The sequence below is a fragment of the Phyllostomus hastatus genome, unplaced genomic scaffold (genome assembly GCF_019186645.2).
Source record: "Phyllostomus hastatus isolate PE091 unplaced genomic scaffold, TTU_PhHast_1.1 phas_scaffold_182, whole genome shotgun sequence".
NCBI classification, from domain to species: domain Eukaryota; kingdom Metazoa; phylum Chordata; class Mammalia; order Chiroptera; family Phyllostomidae; genus Phyllostomus; species Phyllostomus hastatus.
In genome coordinates this window covers 10,472,187-10,493,035 of record NW_025334013.1, presented here as the reverse complement: position 1 = coordinate 10,493,035, position 20,849 = coordinate 10,472,187, and the positions used below count along the sequence as shown (strand labels likewise).

General features: G+C 57.0%; 1 protein-coding gene across 1 annotated transcript in view; it reads right to left on the bottom strand.

Annotated features, from left to right (window-relative positions):
• The window catches only part of IGSF21 (immunoglobin superfamily member 21), a 229,994-nt gene that overhangs the window by 127,101 nt on the left and 82,044 nt on the right, over positions 1-20,849 (bottom strand). Inside the window, exon 2 of the mRNA XM_045859339.1 lies at positions 857-969. Within this exon, the coding sequence (XP_045715295.1) occupies positions 857-969 (113 nt within the window). The remainder of the gene's footprint in view (positions 1-856; positions 970-20,849) is intronic.

Below are 20,849 nucleotides of genomic sequence, written 5' to 3'. Positions count from 1 at the left end.
GAGGAAAATATTTCCTCTCTGGGCCTCCCTGGAAAAATGTTGCCAACCTCTGTTTTAAATCATGGAAGGGGAGTCTCTGCCCAGCCCACTGCCAAGGTGGCGGCACTTTGCTGGGTGCAAACCTCACGTTCATTGCAAAGAAGAATGTCAATGCCGACTGGACCTTCTCCGGAGCCCAGCCAGCCCCGACTCCTTTGTGGCAAAGAGACACCACCCTGGGGTGCCCAGTCCAGATGCACGAAGGATTCCATCAGGGCCAGAAAAGACCAACACTTGTGCCCAAGACCACGGGCGGGTCCTCCCGCTGCTGACCCCTGGGCCCTGGGCGCGCGGATACCTGCGTGTCTCTAACAACATCCCTTCTCAGACCTAAACTTAGGGTGCCGCATGCCAGGGCTGTTCCCATACGGAATCAAATGGGAAGGCAGACTAGCTCTGTACGTTGGTTTTTAAGAAGGCAGGAGGCCGTCCTGGTCTCTCTCTCCCCTTCTCTCTCCACACAAAGCCTCCTGCCTGAAAGTCCACCCTCCAACATCCCCTGGTTGTTACACGGCACCCAGGGCCCACGGTGTCCTTAGCAACCCCACTGGGTCCCAGTGGGGGTTCCTGAGCACAGCACCATGGCAGGGGCACAAAGAGGCCAGAACGGGACAGGTCCGGAGAGCGGAACAACAGGCCGAGCAAAGCGGTCTTGGAGGAGGGTTTCAGGGGAGGAGGGAGACCTGGCGGACGGCACAGGACGGCCCAGAGCTGCGCTAGCGCTGCAGACACAGGCAAGCCTGTGAGGGTCTCCCGACAGGCTCTGGGGACCCTCCCCTTGGCCACAGGCATGGAGCGGACGGCGGTGGCGACTTACCCGGTACCACACGATTTCACGCATGCGACCGTCCGTCTTGAAGTTACATTTCAAGGTCACGGCATCACCAGCCACCACGGGTGGGAGAGGCTCAATGTTGACGGTCAAGTAGCCTAGGGAGAAAGGAGAACGGGGAGGTGAGGCCGTGAGCCGATCAGGAGGGCTGGCTGGCTGAGGGGGGTTTGGCGGTGAAGGAGAGAGGCAGCACAGCTGTAGGGGGCGCTGTTCTCACTGTGGTCTTATGGGGTCGGTGACTGAGCCGGAATGGGGCTCATCACCCTCTTCTTCTTCCCTCTCATTGACGTCTCACTTTCTGGGAACCTCCCTGGCTCCCGTGGGTCCCTCCAACCCTGAAAACGCTTCTTCTTGGGATGAAATTCCTCTTGAAAAGTAAGACCTGCTGGAAACCGAGGGCAGCGCCTCCGTGTATTTCTGTGAGATTTCCCAGAGAAACCTGTCTGTGCTCAAACACGACACCTCCACCCCACCCCCTTCAGAGCGTCGAGACACCTGTCAGCCTGCTAGGCCCTGCAGGAAACGAATGAGCTAAAATGCATTCATTCACTCTCGAGTTTCCGAACCCAGGGGACTCTGGGTCCCTCAGCCGTCCCCTAAACACCATCACATTCTGTGCAGCGGTGAAACCCACACCGGGATACGGTGTCCCAGGTGCCCGGACCCCTCCAGTCCCAGCCTCACAACCAAATGACTCCTGGCGAGCAGGGGGGAGAGCCCTGGGGAATTGCTCTTTGCTTCCGGGACCCCAAATCTCCCACTGCACACCCCCCTGCCACCCAAGGAGAGAGGCAGTTCCAACCCTGGGCCGTGGGGCTGGTGATGTGGGGGAAGGCGATGACGGGCCGACTGCCTGGGAAGAACGCTCAAACCTCGGTGAGCACCGGATGTTAACTTCTCGCCAACAGCTCTCCCCGGGGACCCCTGGGGCCCTCCCCGCGGTGCCACGCCCTGCTGGGCATACACTGCTGCCTCCACAGCGAGTCCAGCCAGGTGGGGCCCCTGGCCCTCCCCCGCCTCCCAGAGCCCCACCCCAGAGGGCTGGGCGTCCACTGCGGCTCGGCAGGGCACCTCCAGGTGCACCGTCCAGGCTCGTCCGATTGGCGTCCCACCGGCTGATGTCCAGCCATCGATCTAGCGGATCAATCCAGTCCAATCGTCTTAATGAGAAAACTAGCCAGGATGGGCTCGGGGATTTCAATTGTGCCGGCAACCCGAGCAGATCGAGCCCGGGGGCCTGACCCCTGCCTGGAACTTAATGGTTACAGCACTCCAGGGCAGGAAAAACAAAAACAAAAATCGACCCCGGGAGGATCAATGTGGAAGCCGAAGTCAGGCTGGAGCGCCGCGGTCCGAGGCTTCCGGTGCCAGTGGTGCCGGGGGCGAGGAGGTAGGATGTGGGGCTCGCCGCTGGGCAGCCCCTGACTTAGGCTGGGAGCCAGGCTCGCGGGCGCCCAGAGCCACGTGGTCCGGGAGCGCAGTGCCCCGAGCCCACCAGAAGGACCGGTCTTCCACCTCCGCCTTTCTTCTCTCATTCACTCAGCCCCAGGGTTCGCTCCCACCCACTCTGAGCAGGCGCTGGACTGAGCACGATGGTGGGATGAAGGTGGGGGGCCGCGGGTGGGGACAGGGGGCACTGCCCAGCCGTGACAGTCAGGGAAGTCCCCGGCCAGGGCAAAGAAGGAGGCTGCCCTCGGGGGCAGGAGCGGGAGGATGCCGGGGCCACGCCAGGCCGGAGTGAAACAGCAGTGACGGCTCGCGTTCCCAGGGCACCCACTCGGAGCCACACACCGGGCTACACGCTTAATACGCACTCACCCATGGGATTGTCAGAGCCATCCGGGAGAGAGGAACAAATACTACTCCCACCCGCCACCACGGAAACAGGGAGGCGCAGCTACCTGCCAAGGTCACGCAGCTGTAAGTGGCGGAGTGCCGTTCCAACCCAGGCCTTCTGTTCCGTTATGGCCGCCGAGCCGGGTACGGGCTCTAACGACGGGCGAGGCGAGGGAAGGGACGGCAAGCATCTCACACCCAGCCCCAGGGAGGAGGGGCTGTGCTGCTGGGGGCCACGGCAGGAGCCCAGGGCCTGCTCCCATTGGCTGACACTCCCAGACTGGGGCTGGCCCCTGGCTCACCTTTCCAGGGGGACCGTCCTCCCCTGGGGGTCTCCCCCGTGACGCTATCACTAAGAGCTGGTTGAGCATCGTCAGTGCAGATGGCTGACCAGCTCAAGCCCAGGGAAGCCCCCCCGCCCCACCAGAAGGAGGTGGAAGGGACACATTCGCAGGCAGCCCAAGGTGGGTGCAGGTGGCTCGTGCATGGGAGGCGGGCCGGGGATGGGGGTGCTGGCCGTGAGTCACCACTAGTTGCAAGCCACAGTGGAATTACAGGGGTGAGTCTGGAGGGGCTGGGGGGTGGCTGAACTCGGGCAGATGTCTGGGGCAGTGGGACTCACCAGGGCATGCCAGGCTGGGAGCCGAGGACGACCCACTGCACGGTGGGGACGGGGGTCCCTGGGACACCAGGAGGACTAGAGGGTGGCACACAAATGCGGTGGTTCTGAAGCCATAACATGGCATTTCCTGGAGTGTGTAGAGAACAAGGAACTCCTGACGGTGCTTCAGATTTCTATTACCAACTAAGTGTGTGAAATACTGGTTTAAACAAAATTAGACATGTTCCTTCCCTCCAAGGCTTCTCAGAACCTTACTCTCCTTCCTTTTTCCTGTCTTGCCTCCATTCGTTGAGAACCTATTCAATATCGGGCATTGTTCTAGGCACGTCCTGCCCTCATGGAGCAGAGGAGACAATAAATAAACGAACGATGGGAAACATGTCAGGTGGCGGTAGTGTAAATCAGGGTAAAGCCGTGGAGAGGAACAGGGGAAGGGTGGCTCTGGACAAGGTCTTCTGAAGAGGCCAGAGTAAAGGAAAGCGTGAGCCACTTGGGTGTCTAGGGGGAGAGCATTCCCGACAGAGGACAGCACCCATGCAAAGGCCCTGGAGCTGGAGTGTGCTCAGAGTGCTCCGTCATTCTGCAGACTTGGGCCCTGGCAGGGCACGTTTCGGGGCCGATGTGCACCCTGGAGCCCATCTTTGGCGGAGCATGCTTGTCGGACTACAGCCAGGACCAGGACGAGGGTGGGGCAAGCGAGATGCCTAGGGTGCAAATTAGAGGAGGCACCGGCTCCTGCTGCAGGACCCCGAGTCCCGCCAACAGTGCCTCACTCCGGTTCTGCTGGAGTGCTTTGGTGCACACGTCAGGAAACACCTCTCTAAGCTCAGGTAGCAGGGACTGTGTCGCTGGTCCCTGAGGTCCCTACTTGGAGCCACAGAGAGTAGAGGACAGTGGGAACCCTTCCTGGCCGAGGTTCCCCCTCCTCTCAGCCCCCAGGAGCTGACGGAGGAGGCCAGGACGTGGCTCTGAGGGTGAAACCTCCTTCCCGGGTTCAAGGTACTTCCCAGCTTTCCCTGTGCGTTCGCTCCTGGCTTCTCATTGGCTCACACAACAACCCGCGCACACCTCACACGATGCTGCGATCGCTGTGTCTGTCACACTGGAGTGTAATTGCCTGTTTGCACATCTGCTTCTCCTTCTGGAGCTCGAGTTCCATTAATATCAATAGACCACTAAGATCAGATTTGGGCAAGTGCTGCTTCTTGAGCTTTCTTACGTGCGCAGTCTCCATCCCCACAGAAGCCTGCGGGCAGTCCCCTATCACGGGCGGAACTGCGGCTCAGAGCCACAGAGCGCCTCGCTCCGTACTGCTGCGACGTGAGCGGCAAACCGGGGATTTGAACCCAGATCTGCCCGACTCTGAAATCAATCTTGTCCCACCACCTCCTGCCCTCACCCAGAGAAGAGTCTGCAACATGCCGGGGTCGTGTGGGAATTCTGGGGGTAGCCCCCTCCCCCATTCACCACTCCATCAACTGCATCTGTACCAGAGGCCTGGCTCTCAGCTGGGGCAGGACAGTCCACTCGGGGCCGGAAGGGCAGGCCCAGGACTGCACACGGAGCGAAGGGGACTGCAGACAGGTCTGGGCAGGGCATCCGGTGCCCACTCGCTCGGGGATGGATATCCGGGCCTTGCAATGAGCTGTGAGCCCCCCCCGCCACCCGCAGACCCCTCTGGTCTGAGGCCTCAGGCCATGCGTGGGCTCTGAGCCTCAGGCCTGGAGCGGGGATCTCAGGCTGGGGCAGGGAGGGCGAAGACGGGAGGGAAGGCCCTATTCTGACAGATGCACCAGGTGAGGATTGCGTCAGTGCCAATCAACACCTGGATCACAGGTGAGAAATCACCTTCGCAGACATGGACACACACACAGGAGAAGGGACAGCAAGGGTTCACGGTCAAGGGGTTTTTTGCAAAAGGAAAACACGGGAACGTTCTTCTCTAGGTCCGACTGACAAACCTCCTGCTGCTGTTTCACAAAGTCCCGTCACCTTCCAAACACCCGGCTTTGCTTCTTCCTCTGAAAACATCCCCCTTCGCTTTCCCTGCTGCCCCCACACACGCGTCTCCAGCAAATACGAAGTCAGTTACCTGCTTCGAGTGTCCCGCCCCACCACTCAGTGGCGACCTGGGTGAGAGACGAAGTCTCCAGGGGACAGTCTCCCCACGTGTGGCGTGGCCATGGGGACAATCACAGGGACCTGTGTGGGGAAGCACGGCCTCAGGCTGTGCCCTCCGTGAGCTCCACCCACACAGGCCACTGGGTGCCCCGAGCAGGGCGAGGGGGTGCCATGCCTCCCGGCCCCCCGACTCTCCACTCCCTCCCACTTTGCACTATCTGGTGAGGAAGGGCAGTCTGGGGTCAAGGGGGTGCGGGGCAGCCTGACCTCTGGAAGCTGGTCAGAGAGTAGAAAATTCAGACGTGGCCGGCTCAGCCAAGCACACCTGCGGTCCGGACCGGGACCAGAGCCAGGAGGCCCGGATGGAACCCTTCCCCCAGGGCAGAGGACAGAATGCCAGAGAAGATCCCAGATGGCCCCCCCGATGCCAGGACCCCCGTATCAAGCCTCCGGGCCCGTGGGAAGGGGCAGCTGACCAGGCAGGGGTCAGGGGAGACGGACTCATCCACCAGCCAGGAGTGGGTGAGTTCTGGCCTCAGCTGTGCTGCCAACCCGCTCTGGAGCCTTGGGCAGGGCACCCCTCTCTCCGGGCCTCCGTGTCCTCGTCTGTGAAGTGAGGACGCCCTGGATTTTTAGGGCCTTCCTGCTCCGGTCAATCCCACGTCGGCTGCTCGCCGGGCCCGAATCTCCCCACCTTTATTTCCGACACGACTCCACGCCATCTCTCCGAGCAGTGCGAGTCTGCCGATTAACCAGGCACCGGCGGGAGACGGAGGCCTGTCTCTTTCAGCACTGAATTCGCCACCAATCCGCTTGGACGCATACCCCGCCCACCCCGCAGCGCGGTATCGAGAAGCGGGAGGGATCGGGGATGGCACAGATTCATCTTAACTAAGCAGTTCATTATCCGGAGCGCTGCCATCGCTCTCGCCTGTATCTCTGACAGCGTTTGTGCCTCGCCCGTTAAGTTGCGTTCAGCCGAATCGCGGGCAATATGTAGGAACCAGGCGCCCTCCCGGTGAGGCGGTGACAGATAGCTCCTCTGTATGGAAGCTCGACTGGCGACGTCCCGGCGTTGCCCCCACCCCTCTCCCCACGCGGAGGGGATGTTTCCAGAGGTCCAGCTCGTGTCCGGCCCTACGGGTGGACAGGAGGGATGAGGGCTTCCACGGGTGGGGGGGGGCAGGGAAAACAGACACAGCTTGTATTAAGGTGACCAGGTGCCTCAGTCTGCCTGGGACCAAGGGATCTCCCGGGACAAGGGTGGCAAACTTAGACAAGTTAGTCACCATGGTTATCAGCCCACCACGGCCCATGGATGGTCCACGGTAACTCATACCGCTCTTCCGAGTTCAATGGCAAGGGTAACCCCGGCCCCATGGCCAACTGTAAGGACTGAATGAGCGAATGCGGGCCTCCCGGTGCTGGAGCCTTCCGTGATCTTCAGCAGACGGGGGTTAAGGAAGCCCTTGTGGGGTCAGGGTTTATCTTGGACTTCGTGTATACATCCACGCCGTCAATCATCCTCCACCAGCAGCCAGAGTGAAACGCACACCCCTGGCCTTCCGGGGCCTCCAGGGCCTCCAGGGCTCCAGCGAAAAAGCCGCAGGGGCGATTGGGCTGGCCGAGCCCAGCGCTCCGGCTTCTGCACCCCTGGCCAGCTCTCACACCCCATCCGAGTCCTGCTGTGTCCTCCCCTCCCCCACAGGCAGCTTCTCCCTCGACTCGGGGCCTTCACACAGGCTGTCCCCTCCGTCCCAAACCCTTACTCTTTGCTCCAGGAACTCTTGCTCATCCTTCAAAAACGAACGGCAATCTCCCTTCCTCAGAAAAGCTCTCCCTGACCCCCGAGGCTTTCAAAGTCCCAGACACCCCTCCCGTCCTACCACGTGGGCCACAGTGAATCACCTGTACAAGGTGCTCAGCACACACTCGCCAGTGCACAGGTCACGACCGTTTCCACGTTACCCGCGGGCCCGGAACAGGGCCTGGACTGGAGTCCATGGAGAAGGCAGGGACAGATAAACCCGGCCACCCCCAGACCCTCCCATCACCAGAGTGGGAGGGGCTCCCCAGGGGCCCTCTCGAAGTGCCCCCTTCCTGCAGGCCTTGTCCCAGGAGGCCCCAGGGCCTCCCCTGGCCTCAGGTGCCTTCTGCTGCTCCTGTCTGACCACAGCTGCTTGGACTGATGTGGGCACCACCCTGGAGCAGCCGGCGGCCTCTTGTGGAGACCAGGCAGGAGAACTCCGCTCCACGGGGGGGAATCGGCGCTGGGTGGTGAGTGGCCACCCCGTCAGGGACGGTGGAATGGAAGACAGCAGCGAGTCGGCAGACAGCATGCCGGCCGCAGCAAAGACCGCAGCAGCAGAGCCATGAACAGAAGCAGCAGAACCCAAGGGCAGCAGTTGCTGAACCACGGCAGGGCAGGGCCCTGGGGCAGGAAACTGGGCGTCTGCCAGGCTTAGCAAGGGGGCCCGCTGATTCTGAATCCAGTCCTCCTTCCCAGTCTATGGCAGCCCCCTACCCCTCGCTTCCAAATAGAGAAGCTGGAAATAGGAGTGGGTAGGGGGGTTCGATGGCCAGAAATACACAAGAAATCTTGCTTGGGGCATAGTGGGATCGGGTAGACACTGGTTAGACCCGCAGGACACAACACCTCCACAAGGGGGCAGCAGAATGACTGATGGTGGAGGCCACGTGCAAGTTCAAAGATGGCAGAGGGTGTTAAGAAGGCTAGAAAGATGAGTCTGAGAACTTTTCCAGGACCTCAAGAGACTAGAGGCTAAGCGAGTGAATCTGTTCTATTGCATCCATGACATACGGTCTTCTGAACCCAGCTCTGGACAGCTACCTTGGCCCAGAACTGCCTGTCTTGAGGCATCCAAGCCGCCACTTGTTGATACAAACTAACTAGAGAAGAATGGAAAACAGTGGGCCACCAGCTTTCCGTCAGAGAGCGGGGGCTGTGTCTGCTGTCGCAGTAGGAGCTCCTCAAGGACAGGGGCTTCTGTGTCTGGCCATGCAGAAATGGTGCAGGAAGCTCAAGGACCCCTCTCCCCTGGGCATGGGCCACACCAGACCTTGACCTGGGGCAGACAGACGGTCAGGTGGTAGCATCAGCTCGACCACCTGGGTATAAGGCCCTTCCAGGGTCACCCTGGGAGTCAGGGTCCATCATTCCTCACGCCACCTTCCCGCTCGGGGGGTCTAGGATTTATCTCCACGTCACACACGGCTCCATGCACCGCCACTCATGGAGAACAAGGTCACCCCACCGCACGAAGAGAAATACTGTAGCATGGCGCCTGTGACAGCCTCCCTGGGCCCCCCACACTGCGTAATTACTACGTAGTAAATATTATTGCAAGAAACCAATCACTGGGACCATGTCTTCAGGCAGGTACAGAGGGTTCTGCAACACACCCTTCCATGCTGGGCTAACAGGTGCTGCGGCCATCGCCGCCTGGTTAGCAGAAACTGGGGTGAGAGGTGGGGCAGAGCGTGGAGGGGGCTTTTAAGACAAGGAAGCCTCTGAGCGAAGAGAGGAAGCTAACGCTCATCTGTGTCCCGGACGGCCAGTTCTCCCTCTCAAATCGCTCTCTCTGCCCTACCTTGGTGTGCACCCTCACGGCCCTCCCCAGGACCCCGCACAGCCGCTCGCTGGACTCCGGACTCCAGCCTCGTCCCTCCGATGCACCCACCACGCCGGAGTCTCAGTGCATTTCTCAAACGTAACTATGATGACGCCACCTCTCTGGTTAATGCCATTCCATCTCCTCACCCCATTGCCTTCCAATTCAGGATCAAGTTCAGGCTCTGTCATGGCCAACTGGGCCCCTAATGATCTTGCCTCTCTCGGCCTCTCCAACGCAGTCTCACACTGTATTTGTGCCACCTGGAAGCCCTCCCCCGGCCCCTCCAGACCTCAGGCTCTTCTTTTTGCCTGTGCGATTTCCTCTCCCCGGAATGCCTTTCTCCTTGGAGTTCACCTAGGGGAGTTCTCCCACGTCCTCCCAGGTTCAAAGCCACAGTCACCCCGTCCTTGATTTATGAGTCTGATACTCCCTGTTTCGAGCTCACAGCCCCTTGTGAACGTCTCAGCAACAGCCTGTCCACATGACGTTGTGATACAACATAAGGTTCTTTCTGGGCGTCTGCCCCCCTCGGACTGGGAGCCTCTGAAGATCAAGGCCGTGGTGCGCATTTCCAGTCACTTGTACAACGTTTGGCACGTGATAGGTGCCCAGCCAGTGTGCCGTGTGAGTAAACTCGTGTGTGACCCAAGGAGACACTCTGCAGGGGACTAATGCGGATCATGCTGCAGCCCAGGGCACCGAGCTCACACCTGGGCCCAAGTCCTTCTTTGCCTTCCCACTGCCTTTGGGGTGAAGTCCAAACCCCTCCCTCTCACACCCGCGGCCTGCTCCCCCGCAGCTCACCTCTCGTCCCTCTGCCGTTTACACGCTCAGCCTCCGTCGTCCTGAGCTCCCCAAACATGCCTGGCTCCGTCCGGCTGCTGGGTCTATGCAGCTGCCGTCCTTCTGTCTGGGACGCCCGCCATCACTTGACCCCCATGGCTTTGACGAACCCATAAAGTCTTAGCTTAGATGTCCTTTATCTGAGAGGCCTCTAACACCCAGTCTGTACCCAGCGCCCCCTACCCTGGGTTAAGGGACTCTTTCACAGCACCTACCACAGCCCTCACACGTGGCACGGGGACCCCCTTTTCTGCCATCACCATGGACTGTGAGCTCCTGGAGGGCCACAGGCAAGTCTCAGTAGCTGCACTCTTAGTGCTGAACACGTTCCTGGCCACTGTTGGCACTGAAGGCATTTCGGATGAATGAATGAATGAATGAATGAGTCTGTGGGTAAACAAATAAACTCTACAGATATCTTCAGCAGACCTGGCATTGGTCATAACATCCCGTTCTGTTGGGGCTGGGTTCTCTTTTTTTCTTACTGGACAATGAATTTCCCACCTGAAATGTGGGCCATGCGGAGGCCCCACGCTCACTCCGGGTGCTCATCCCCCAGCAGAAGGTCAGTGCAGCTCGGGGCCAGCGGGGACCTCAAACGGTTCGCAGCCTCTGCAGGGACTTGTGCCTGCCGCTCTCGGGTCTGCATCCCCCGCCCCGACCTCTCAGGCCCTTCTGAAACATACCCCCTCTGTGATCCGCAGCCAGCTAATCAAATTCCTGTCTGTCAGAGGCCATAGATGCTCAAAAGCCTTGTAGTAGTAATGTATTATTCATGGCATATGTATTATTTATCATGAGTTTGTTTATTTATTATTAATTTGTGTTTCATTATTGATAACGATGTGGTTGTACTATTAATAAGAAGCCTAGAGGAGGCTGCTCTGTGGCCCTTTGCGGACACCTGCTGCGCCTCCAGTTCCCTGGAGAGCCAGCTCGGGGCACTTCTCACCCCATTTTTCGGATGGGAGAGACTGAGACTGGAGAAGGGAGGATTTGCTCCGTCAGCACCCTTGCCTTGAGGTGTCTGCAAGGGACGGCGACGGGACCGGGGACGAGCACAGACTCCTGCAGGAGACCAGCACTGGACCTGCCAGTCATGTCTCCATCTGCACCCTCGGACTCCGCTTGTCCTGGGGCCTGCTCTGTGCTGTGCTGGGTGTGCTCCCCAAACTCCATTTCCTTTTCCTCCCAGGTACGCAGCCCAACTCCATTTCCCAGCCTCCCTTGCAGTTTGGTGGGGCCATGTGACTAAATCCTGGTGGGCATGGGGCAGGGCAAGATGTGCCTTCTAGGTGTGGCCCCTAGAAACCTCCCACACCCCGTCTCTCCACCTGCGGCTGGGATGCAGGGAGCTCTGAGGACCTGGAAGAGGGCGGAGCCACAAGATGGAAAGAACCTGGGCACTTGAATGACAGCAGGAGCGATGTCCTCCCGTGGTCCCTGACCGACAGTAGCAGGAGGGAGTAGTAAACTACGATTGTGTTAAGCCCCTGAAATTTTGGAATGCGTTGTTACAGCACTTATTGTACTGATGCATTGCACACAGTGCACACTCACTAGGGCCTTGGTGGGGAAAAAGGAGGAGTGAACAGATGAGTAAATAAGTAACAAAATGAATCCGAGGGTCGGGCTACACTGTCACTGAGTTGGATTCCCAAACCGTGGTTCCCCGTCACAGAATATTGCAGGGAAGTGGCCTTCGTGACCTTGAATTAAAAGGCTTTTGTTATGCAGGTGGGTAAACTGAGGCCCAGAGAATGGAAGGGTCTTGGCCAAGGTCACAGAGACGATTAACAGGCAATTTGAACACCAAGACCCAGGTGTCCTAAAGCAGAGCTCTGTGACCCTTCTGCCACACCCTGGACTTGTCTCCGACTGGCTTTCATCTGACAGCCTGTTGCCACCCTCTGGAACATTCTCCGTGTCCTTGAGTATAGGTGAGGGGGACTGCAACTTCCTTATACCCAGGGCAGCCCTGCACCCACAGAACAGCCGGAACTGCTGGGAGGGTGGGAGGCTGAGAGAGCAGCATGATGCACATGCTCGTGAGACGCCCTGGCCAGCCACGGCCTCTGCAGGGACCCCTCCTCCGGGGCCTGGGCCTGCCGGGGGCAGCCAGCACTGGAAGAGTCACAGGCAGCGGCAGGAAGGAAAGGAAACAGCTCAGACCTCGAAGCCAAGGACCTGGGTTCCTTGTTCTGCTATAAACGCAGAGGGAAAGTCCCCCACCTCTCGTCTGGCCCTCAGCCATCTCATCTGAGAAGGGGGCGCATGGTGCTTAGGTCTCTGGGCAACGGTGGTGAGGAAAGTGGTCTGAAAAGCAGATAAGTGACCGGCAATGGCGTCCCCCCTCCTTGTATGCAGGTGTTGTCAGGCACCCCCGGTGCCAAGAAGCTCTGACCTTAGGGACCAGACAGACCTGGGGACAGCTTCTGACTCGACCGCAGCGACCCTGAGGAAGTTGTTTCATGCTCCGAGCCTCAGTTTCGACCTCTGCCAAGTGGGGGTGCTGGCCCTTACTTCTAGGGATGGGTAGGATGGGGGACATGGATGCAGGTGGGTGGCCCAGGCGAGGGGCTTAGCACAGTGCCTGGCACAGGGGGACAGTGCCGACCAGAGCCTGGCCGCCACTCCCTGGCCTCGGCGCCCCACCTCTCCGTGCCCTCCACCCCCTTCTACCAGCAAGCCTGCTTTAAGGATTTTGCTAGAAAGTTGTGGGGGCACCGGGCCCATTTTTTGCTGCCTGTTTCAGATGAGCCTCCAGAGCGCCAGAGGCTGAGAGGTCCATCCTCAGGCGGCTTTGTTTCCTCTCGGAGACTTTTAGAGCAGCGCCCAGCCGTCCGCCGCCCTGCATCCCCGGACACGCCTCAGAACCATGAGGACAGACGCAGGAGCAACGGGGAGGCTTCTGTGACTCGGAATAAAATTTAAAATATGGATGAGAGGTTATTAGGGGATATTTTTAAAGAAAAATAGTTATTACTCAAGGAACACGGTCTAGGCTAGATTATAAACTGGTCTTAATCAGTAAAACGCGGCGACTTAATGAAAAAAATGCAATTTAAAATAGGTTTCCATGAAATAATAATGCCTCATAAACACAGAAGTCCTTTAGCATATAAGAATTAATCGCTGAGCTCAGTTGCTCAAGGCACAATAAAGGAATCCTTAATTTTTTTTGGTCTTTTATTTTTCTCCCCCCGAAAGGCAGCCCACATTAGACTGGATTTTCTTTCTTTCTTTTTTTAAAAAAATGTATTTATTTTTAGAGTGAGGGGAAGACAGGAAGAGAGGGAGAGAAACATCAATGTGTGGTTGCTTCACATGCACCCCTACTAGGGATGTGACCCGCAACCCAGGCATGTGCCCTGACTGGGAATCGAACCTGTGACCCTTTGGTTCACAGATTGGCCCTCAATCCACTGGGCCACACCAGCCAGGGCAAGACTGGATTTCCTCACGTTGGCACCCAAAGGCATGGAAATGTGCAAAGGGAATTTGCTCAGTGACAATTCTGTCTCTTTCAACCTATGATTTTAAGAGATGGTCTGAAGGAAACGTGGCTTTGCCCTCCGGATCTGCATCCGTGTTAAATAAACTCATGTGACAGAGTTTTCCCGCTGATGGATTAGGGAATGGGCTCGTTTTGCAGAACAGAAGCCCGGCAGCTCGGGTATCAGTGCAGCAGCCTCACCGGTCCGGCGAGATTATTCAAGTTCGGCATTCTACCAGCTGTTGCAAACAGTCCAATAAAAGCAGAGTGGTCCCAACCAGGGATGACTTTTGCCCCAGCCCCAGTGGATGTTTGGCAGTGTCTGGAGACACTTTTGGTGGTCACAACTGGTGGTGGGATGCCACTGGCATCAGCTGGGGACAGACCAGGGAGGCTGCTAAATATCCGACAATGCAGAGGGTGTCCCCTGCCCCGCCCACCCCACCTCCCACAACCAGGAATCATCCAGCCTCAGGGGTCCGTTGTGCTGCGGTTAGGAAACCCTGCAGGGAAGAGAGTAAAGCAAACTTCCAGAAGGTACACATGATGGTGCCCTCAGGAGCTCCCAGGCTTGGGAGATAGAGAAAGCCTCCAGACACCAGGACCAGCTATCGGAAGCCGGGAGTGTAGACCGCGGGAAAGTTCTCCCTCCACACCACCCCAGCTGTGCCTGACACCCGCCTTCCACGCCAACCCCTTTGCCACCAGAATGGATCAGCTCTCTCTCTCCACCAGGGCCTCTTTCCTGCCCTGGAGGACCTGCTTTGCCGTTGTGATAGGAGAATCCTGGGAGAAAGTTCTCTTACAGTCACTCTTGCAGGATGGATTTGTGCTGCAAAGCAAAGGAGTCCCAGCTCACCGGCTCACCGGCTCACCGGGGCCGCCCCTCCCCCGGGAGCCACCGGCGCCTCCTCCCTCGCTAATCTCGCTCTGCCTGCTTGGCAGGAGAAGAAGCAATCTGGTCTTCATATTAATACGTTATTAAACGCACACATCCTGCAAGATAAACATCAGCCTATTACAGTGGCTCCGTTATAGAGTCCCTGCTAGTCACCCGAAGGCTATTTGGGCCTGATTTGCTCACCATCGAACTTCTTCCTGCTGGAGGCCAAGGTAGAGATTGTAGACATCTTCCTGAGTGGGTGGGGAGCGAGGGGACTGGGTGGGGTTGGGGAGTGAGGAGGAGGCACTTTATTTCCATCCTTCAGGGCCCAAGACAGCCTAGTGAGCCCAGAGGGGCATGGGGCCTCCAGGCGAAGGTTGCACGGACCAGGTCTGGGGCCAGTTTGTCACCAGGGACACGGGCATAGTGAAGGGACACTCCCACAACTAGATAACCTCTAGTCAACTTAGAAAACAATGGTGTGCCTACTATGTGCACGCCAGTATTGGGTCAGTCCCACCGCAGACCAGCCGCCTTTCTGACAGAAAGGGCTTGAATGATCGGGCCACGAAACCAGGTTGGAGCCTCACCCTGCCGCTTCCTGAGTCCACGCTCTTGGAAGAGGAAGCTTCGGTCTTTTTATCTATGAAGTGGGAATCCCGAAAGCTACCTCCTGCCTCCCAGGGTTAAAGATAACAGACTAACAGTGCTAATGGATCCCTCAATACACGGTTGATGTTACCATGGCCGGAACGATTCTATTTCTTTTTTATAGGTATGATTTATAGCAAAGCGCACACATCTTAAGTGAAAAACGCGACGGGTTTTTACGTTTCGCCCACCCTCAGAACCACCACCCGGATCGAACTACGGCGCCACTCCCGGCACCCCCGAAGTTTCCTCCTGCCCGCTGTTAGGCGCCAGCCCCCCCACCCCAGAACAGCCTGGGTGCAGCCTTCGCCACCAGAGGTTAGCTTTGCTTCTTGACCCTCATAGAAACAGAATCACGCACAAAGTGCCCTTTCATGTCGGCTGCTTTTTCTCAACATGATGTTTTTGACATTCAGCCATGTGCTGCATTTATCAGCAGCGTGTGCTTTAAAAAAAAAAAAAGGTTTCCTGCATAGCATTCCATTATAAGAAATACCACAATTCGTTGATCCTTTCTACCACTGTGGGGCATCTAGGTGGCTTCTAGTCTGAAGATATTACAAATAAAGCCCCTTGTTGTGGTGAAAGTATCATTCCTAGACCCTGGAGACACCTGGGTCTCTTCAAGGGCAGAACCGATCTCTGTCCTGAGCCAGGTCCGGACAGGCAGGTTGTCTGTTGGGGTCTGAAAACCGTGAGCTGCCTTCGGCCTGCCCACCCAGCCCTCGGGGACCCTCGTCCTTCCCCACGGGGCATCCCTGAGGAATGCCGGCCAAGCATTTGCCTTTGATGTGAGCCATCTCCCCCATCTCTCTCCTCCAGGCTCGTCAAAGCCAGCCCTGACATCCCCCGGAATAAATGACACCGATGCTTGAACCCGCGTTCCTTTTTACCAGGTGTACACGCCCCTCTGCGTCCGACCTTCCCACCATATCCTTATTAATTTTTTTTGTAGAAAAACGGAAGCACGTTGGTTCATTCACACGTTCCTTTGCTGGGCAAATCTACTGAGGGAACCTGGCTAGGGGCTGGGCCAGGCACCTGCCAAGAGCGCTGAGCTGGTCTGGGGGAGACGCACACACACAGAGAGTCACGCCCCAGCCGGATTCTTCCCGCTTTGCTGCCTTCAGCACCAAGCGCTCTTGTATTTTTTTTTTTTACCAAATTCACTGCCTGCTTTCTGCATCATTAGTCTCAGCTCCCCAGCGAGACGAAATTTTCTGTAGTTGTTGTTATTTTAATCCTTCCATAATACACAGCACTCCCAGGAATACAGAAGTGCTTAATAAATGCTCCAAAAGAGTACAGTGGAGAATGGTAACGTCAGCTTTATCACTCTGTATTTTCAAGGGCCACGTTACGGGCTTGCACAGGCCCGGATAGCTTTCCCGCACGCAGGGCTAAGCCACACACCGTGACGTGCAGGGGAGAGAGATTCGAGGTTCCAGGGGGGCCCCCGCATGCCCTTGCTGGCTCTGAAGAAGGCATGTGGGCAGCTCATAGGAGCAGAGAGTGACCCGGTCGACAGCCAGCAAGCACACACGGACCTCAGTCCTACACCCACAAGGAACTGAATTCCGCAACAACCCGCATGAGTTCAGAACGTCTCTGGATTCTCCTCCAGAGCCCCCAGATAAGAGCCCGATCCGCCGGCACCTTGGTTTTGACCTTGTGAGACCCCAAGCAGAGAACAAAGTCTAGCCTACTTAGACTTTGGACCTTAAGGACGATGAAATTAGAAAAATGGGTGTTTTTTAGGCTTCTAAGTTTGTGGCAATTTGTTGCGCAGCCGTAGCGGACTAATACGAGATGTTCATCTGAGGTCACAGTGGCCAGGAGGTCCTTCTGAAGCGTCCATCAAATCGTGCCATCCCCTCCCTGCTGCCAGCACTCCGCAGCCCCCACCACAGTGGACGGGGAGAGGCAGGGCCTTCCGACGACCCAGGAGACTGGCACAGTCTGGCCCCCTGCCTTCACTCCACCCTCGCTTCCTACCGCTCCCTCTGGCTCACTAGCTTCTAGCCACGCATGCCTCTTTGCTCTTCCCTAATGCCCCAAGCTCATTCCTACCCCAGGGCCTTTGCACGACTACTTCTTGGTCCTGGAACGCTCTCATCTCAGCTGGCACATGGCTTGTCCACTCATTGCATTTAGATCTCTGCTCACTGCCACGTCACCACAGACGCCCTCCTGGGCCACCCCGTCTAAAGTTCTCTAAAATTCCCACCTACCTGCTCTCTCTGTCCCTAAAATAGCTTTATTGTACAGACCACCATTCCTCTGCCTGACAGTAGAGATCGCATTTATCCATTTGTTTATTATCGGTTGTCTACCACCTCCTACCGCCCCCCGACTAGAATGTCAGCCCCATGAGGAGTGGACCTTGTCTCTCTGGTCCACTGTGGTGATTCCAGCCCCAGGAATGGCATCTGGGAATCAGTGACGTTTTACAGGGTCCACGGTGAGCTGGGCATTGCTTCAGGGCTGTCTCCTGCTCCGATAAGAAGGACAGATCCTCTCGCCCATCCCATGGCACAGCAGCTCAACTTACAGAGCAAGAACCGCCACAGTCAGACCTGCAGCTGCCTCCCTTATCCCTGATGGTCAGCACTCGTGCTTCTCCTGAACTTGATTCTACATTTTTTTATAAAGAAAATCTTTTATTTTAAATTTGTGTTTCTTCCACTACCGTTGTCCCAATTCCCCCCTCTTTGCCCTCCTCCATCCGGCCTCCCCCTGGCTCCCACAGTCCGTCCCCACCCCACCGTCCATGTCCATGGGTCATCCATACATGTTCTTTGACTAGTCCCGTCTGCTTCTTTTCACCACTCCCCCTTCTTTTTAAAAAGATTTTTTTTATATCTATCTATCTATCTATCTATCTATCTATCTATATTTATAGAAGGAGGGGAAGGGAGGGAGAAAGAGAAGAAGAGAAACATTTACAGGACATAGAAATGTCCATCAGCTGCCTCTCACATGTGCCCCGATGGGGGACCAAAGCCGCAACCCAGGCTCGTGCCCTGATAGGGAATCGAACCGGCGGCTTTTCGCTTTGCAGGACGACACCCGACCCACTGAGCCACGCCGGTGAGGGCCGATTCTACATTTTGATCAGAATCCCGCACACAGGTCACCTTGAGTCAGCCGTCCCCAGCTCAGCCAGGACTCTAGGGTTTCAGCGGAGCTCAGAATCAACCCGCTCGGTGGCATCTCCTGGAGACAAGGCCTGGCGTTGTATTTCACTCCCCAAACTGATCCTTGCGATTGCCTCCCTTCCCCACGGCTGCCCGAGTCACGCTCCCGCAGGCTTCACTCGCTCAGGGCCCCTCTCCATCCTTCTCTCTGTCAGCAAGATAAGAGGAAGTCGGGAAAAGACCTGGATGACAAATGTCCCCTGCACAAACAGGGTGGCTTTTTCCACTGAGCAGGTAACTTCCCGTTGGGTTCTGGAAGGAGAGACACGGCCCCACTCCTATCAATATTTTTATCTCTAATGACTTCTCCCTTTGGGGATTTCAAGATTAATGTTTATTATAGAAAATAAAAAATGATACAAGTAATTGTACAGGACAATAAATCCGTTCCTGTGAGCCACCACACAGGGAAAGTCACCGTTAGGGTTCTGAAATTCTCATCCATTCTCTTTCTCTCTGTCTCTCTCTCTTTCCATCAGCTTCTCGGCCCAACTCCACGGTCCTGGTTTCATCGGACAGGTCAGAGCAAACCTCTCCTGCCCAGTTGTGGGGGTTCGCTGTATGTGTCAACGTGAAGGGGTCGTGGGGTGCCCAGATTAAACATGATTTGTGGGTGTGTCTGTGAGGCATTTGAATCCATGGGCTAGTCAATCAGATTACCCTCCCATGGTGGGTGGGCACCGTCCAGCTCACGGAGGACCTGCGCGGAACTGCAGGCTCCGCTGCTGAGCTGCAAACATCGCCTGTCATCCTCTTCTTCCCTCGGCCTGGGACTCACACCACCAGCGCCTGGGACTCTCTGGCCTTTGGACCCGGACGAAAGTCCACCCTGGGTCTCCCCAGCTTGCAGCCGGCACATCGCGGGACTTCTCAGCCTCGCGGAAACTATATTTATATACTGTTTCTCCATAGAATACAAATACAGATTTTTGATGCCTCTTCTAAAAGCAGAGACTTTTAAGGATGAGTTTTCCGAACTGCTTCTGTGGTTTCTGGAGCCGGCTCTCTAATCTGTTTAGATTTAAAGATGCTAATGACTCCATTTATTTCTGTCTGCGTCTGTTTGGACCACTGAACACCATGAGCTGAGTGGCTCATAAGCAACAGAAGTTTCCTTCTGACGGTGCCGGAGGCTGGAACGGCCCAGGTCCGGGTGCCGGCGGCTTAGTGTCGGGCAAGGGCCCTCTTCCGGGCGTAGTCATGGATGAAGGAGCTCTCCAGGGGCCCCCATCCCACTAGGGAGGGCTCCGACCTCGTGACCTAACCACCCCCCAAGGCCCCACCTCCTAAAGCCATCACGTTGGGGGTTAGGATCTCAGCACGTGGATTCTGGGGACACAAGCACCCAGTTCTCAATAGTAACACCACGATAACCTAGAACGTTTCCAGGCTAGTGAGCTTTTATAATTCCTCTCAGACCCCGCGTCTCCCACCTCGGCCCACCGTAAACAAAATTTAAATGGGGGTTTGAGCAGCCGAACTGTAAAGAGGACCCGTGCACCTGTGAAGTGATTTCTCTGGAGCACACGCTCTCCCCAGCTCCGAGAGGCGGCAGGGTGCAGCCCCAGGAGGTCAGCCGGTCCACCCTCCACTCTTCTTCCATTCCCGCCTGGTTCCTGTTCTTGCTCCTCCTGAGCCCTTCCTTCCAGGGCGAAGAGACCGATGGTGCTGCTCCAAGGGCAATCACATGCGAACTGCTTTGTCTGCATGTTCGTGAACGGGACGACTCTCCTGCCCAGCTCGGCCACCCCTGGGCCCCCTCCCCTTCGCCTCTGCCCTGTCCCCGTGCCTGTGCTCGGAGACGCCAAACCAACAGACCCACGCACACGTCACTCAGGAGGTGAACTGGAGGCCCCAGGAAGCTAACGAAGGTACAACACACCCAAAGAGGAGGCTGTGTGTCCTCTGTAGTTTGGGGACGGTCTGGGATGCCGTTGGAACATTGAATATGAGACTTCACAGCAGCAACAAGCACCACAAGAGCAGCTGACCGTGGCGGTGAAGTGCGCAAACTCTGGAGCCCGAGACGACCTGGGTTCAAATCCCACCCCGGCCTTGGACAGCTGGCTGCAACACTCTGAGCCCGCCTCCTCACGGGAAAAGTGGAGACTGTAATTGGACCTGCTTCCCAGGGCTGGGGAGCTCATGAATTCCCACTCTCAGAGCAGTGCCCGGGGCCTGCCCCTCTCCATACCCCAGCGCTTTCAGGATTGTGCAGTCACCACATGCCGCACACTCCCAGATGTCTCGTATCTGGGGTGGGGACTCTGCACAGCCACCGACAAGACCAGGGCTGGTCACAACTTACAGATAAAGGAACCAAGGCTCAGCCACGGTCGCCAAACGGTGGCCTCCAGGGTCAAGTCCTGTCTGTCGCCTGTTTCTGTACAGCCCGCCAGCTAAGAGTGACTTTAATATTTTTCAGATGATTACATTTTAAATGGTTACGTAAGTAAGTACACAACAGCTTCCATTTTACCTCTGGGCCTGCAAAGCCATTCGGCCCTTTTTTTTTTTAAGATTTTATTTATTTACTTTTAGAGAGGGGAGGGAGGGAGAAAGAGAGAGAGGGAAAAACATCAATGTGCGGTTGCTGGGAGCTGTGGCCTGCAACCCAGGCATGTGCCCTGACTGGGAATCGAACCTGCGATGCTTTGGTTCGCAGCCCACACTCAATCCACTGAGCTACGCCAG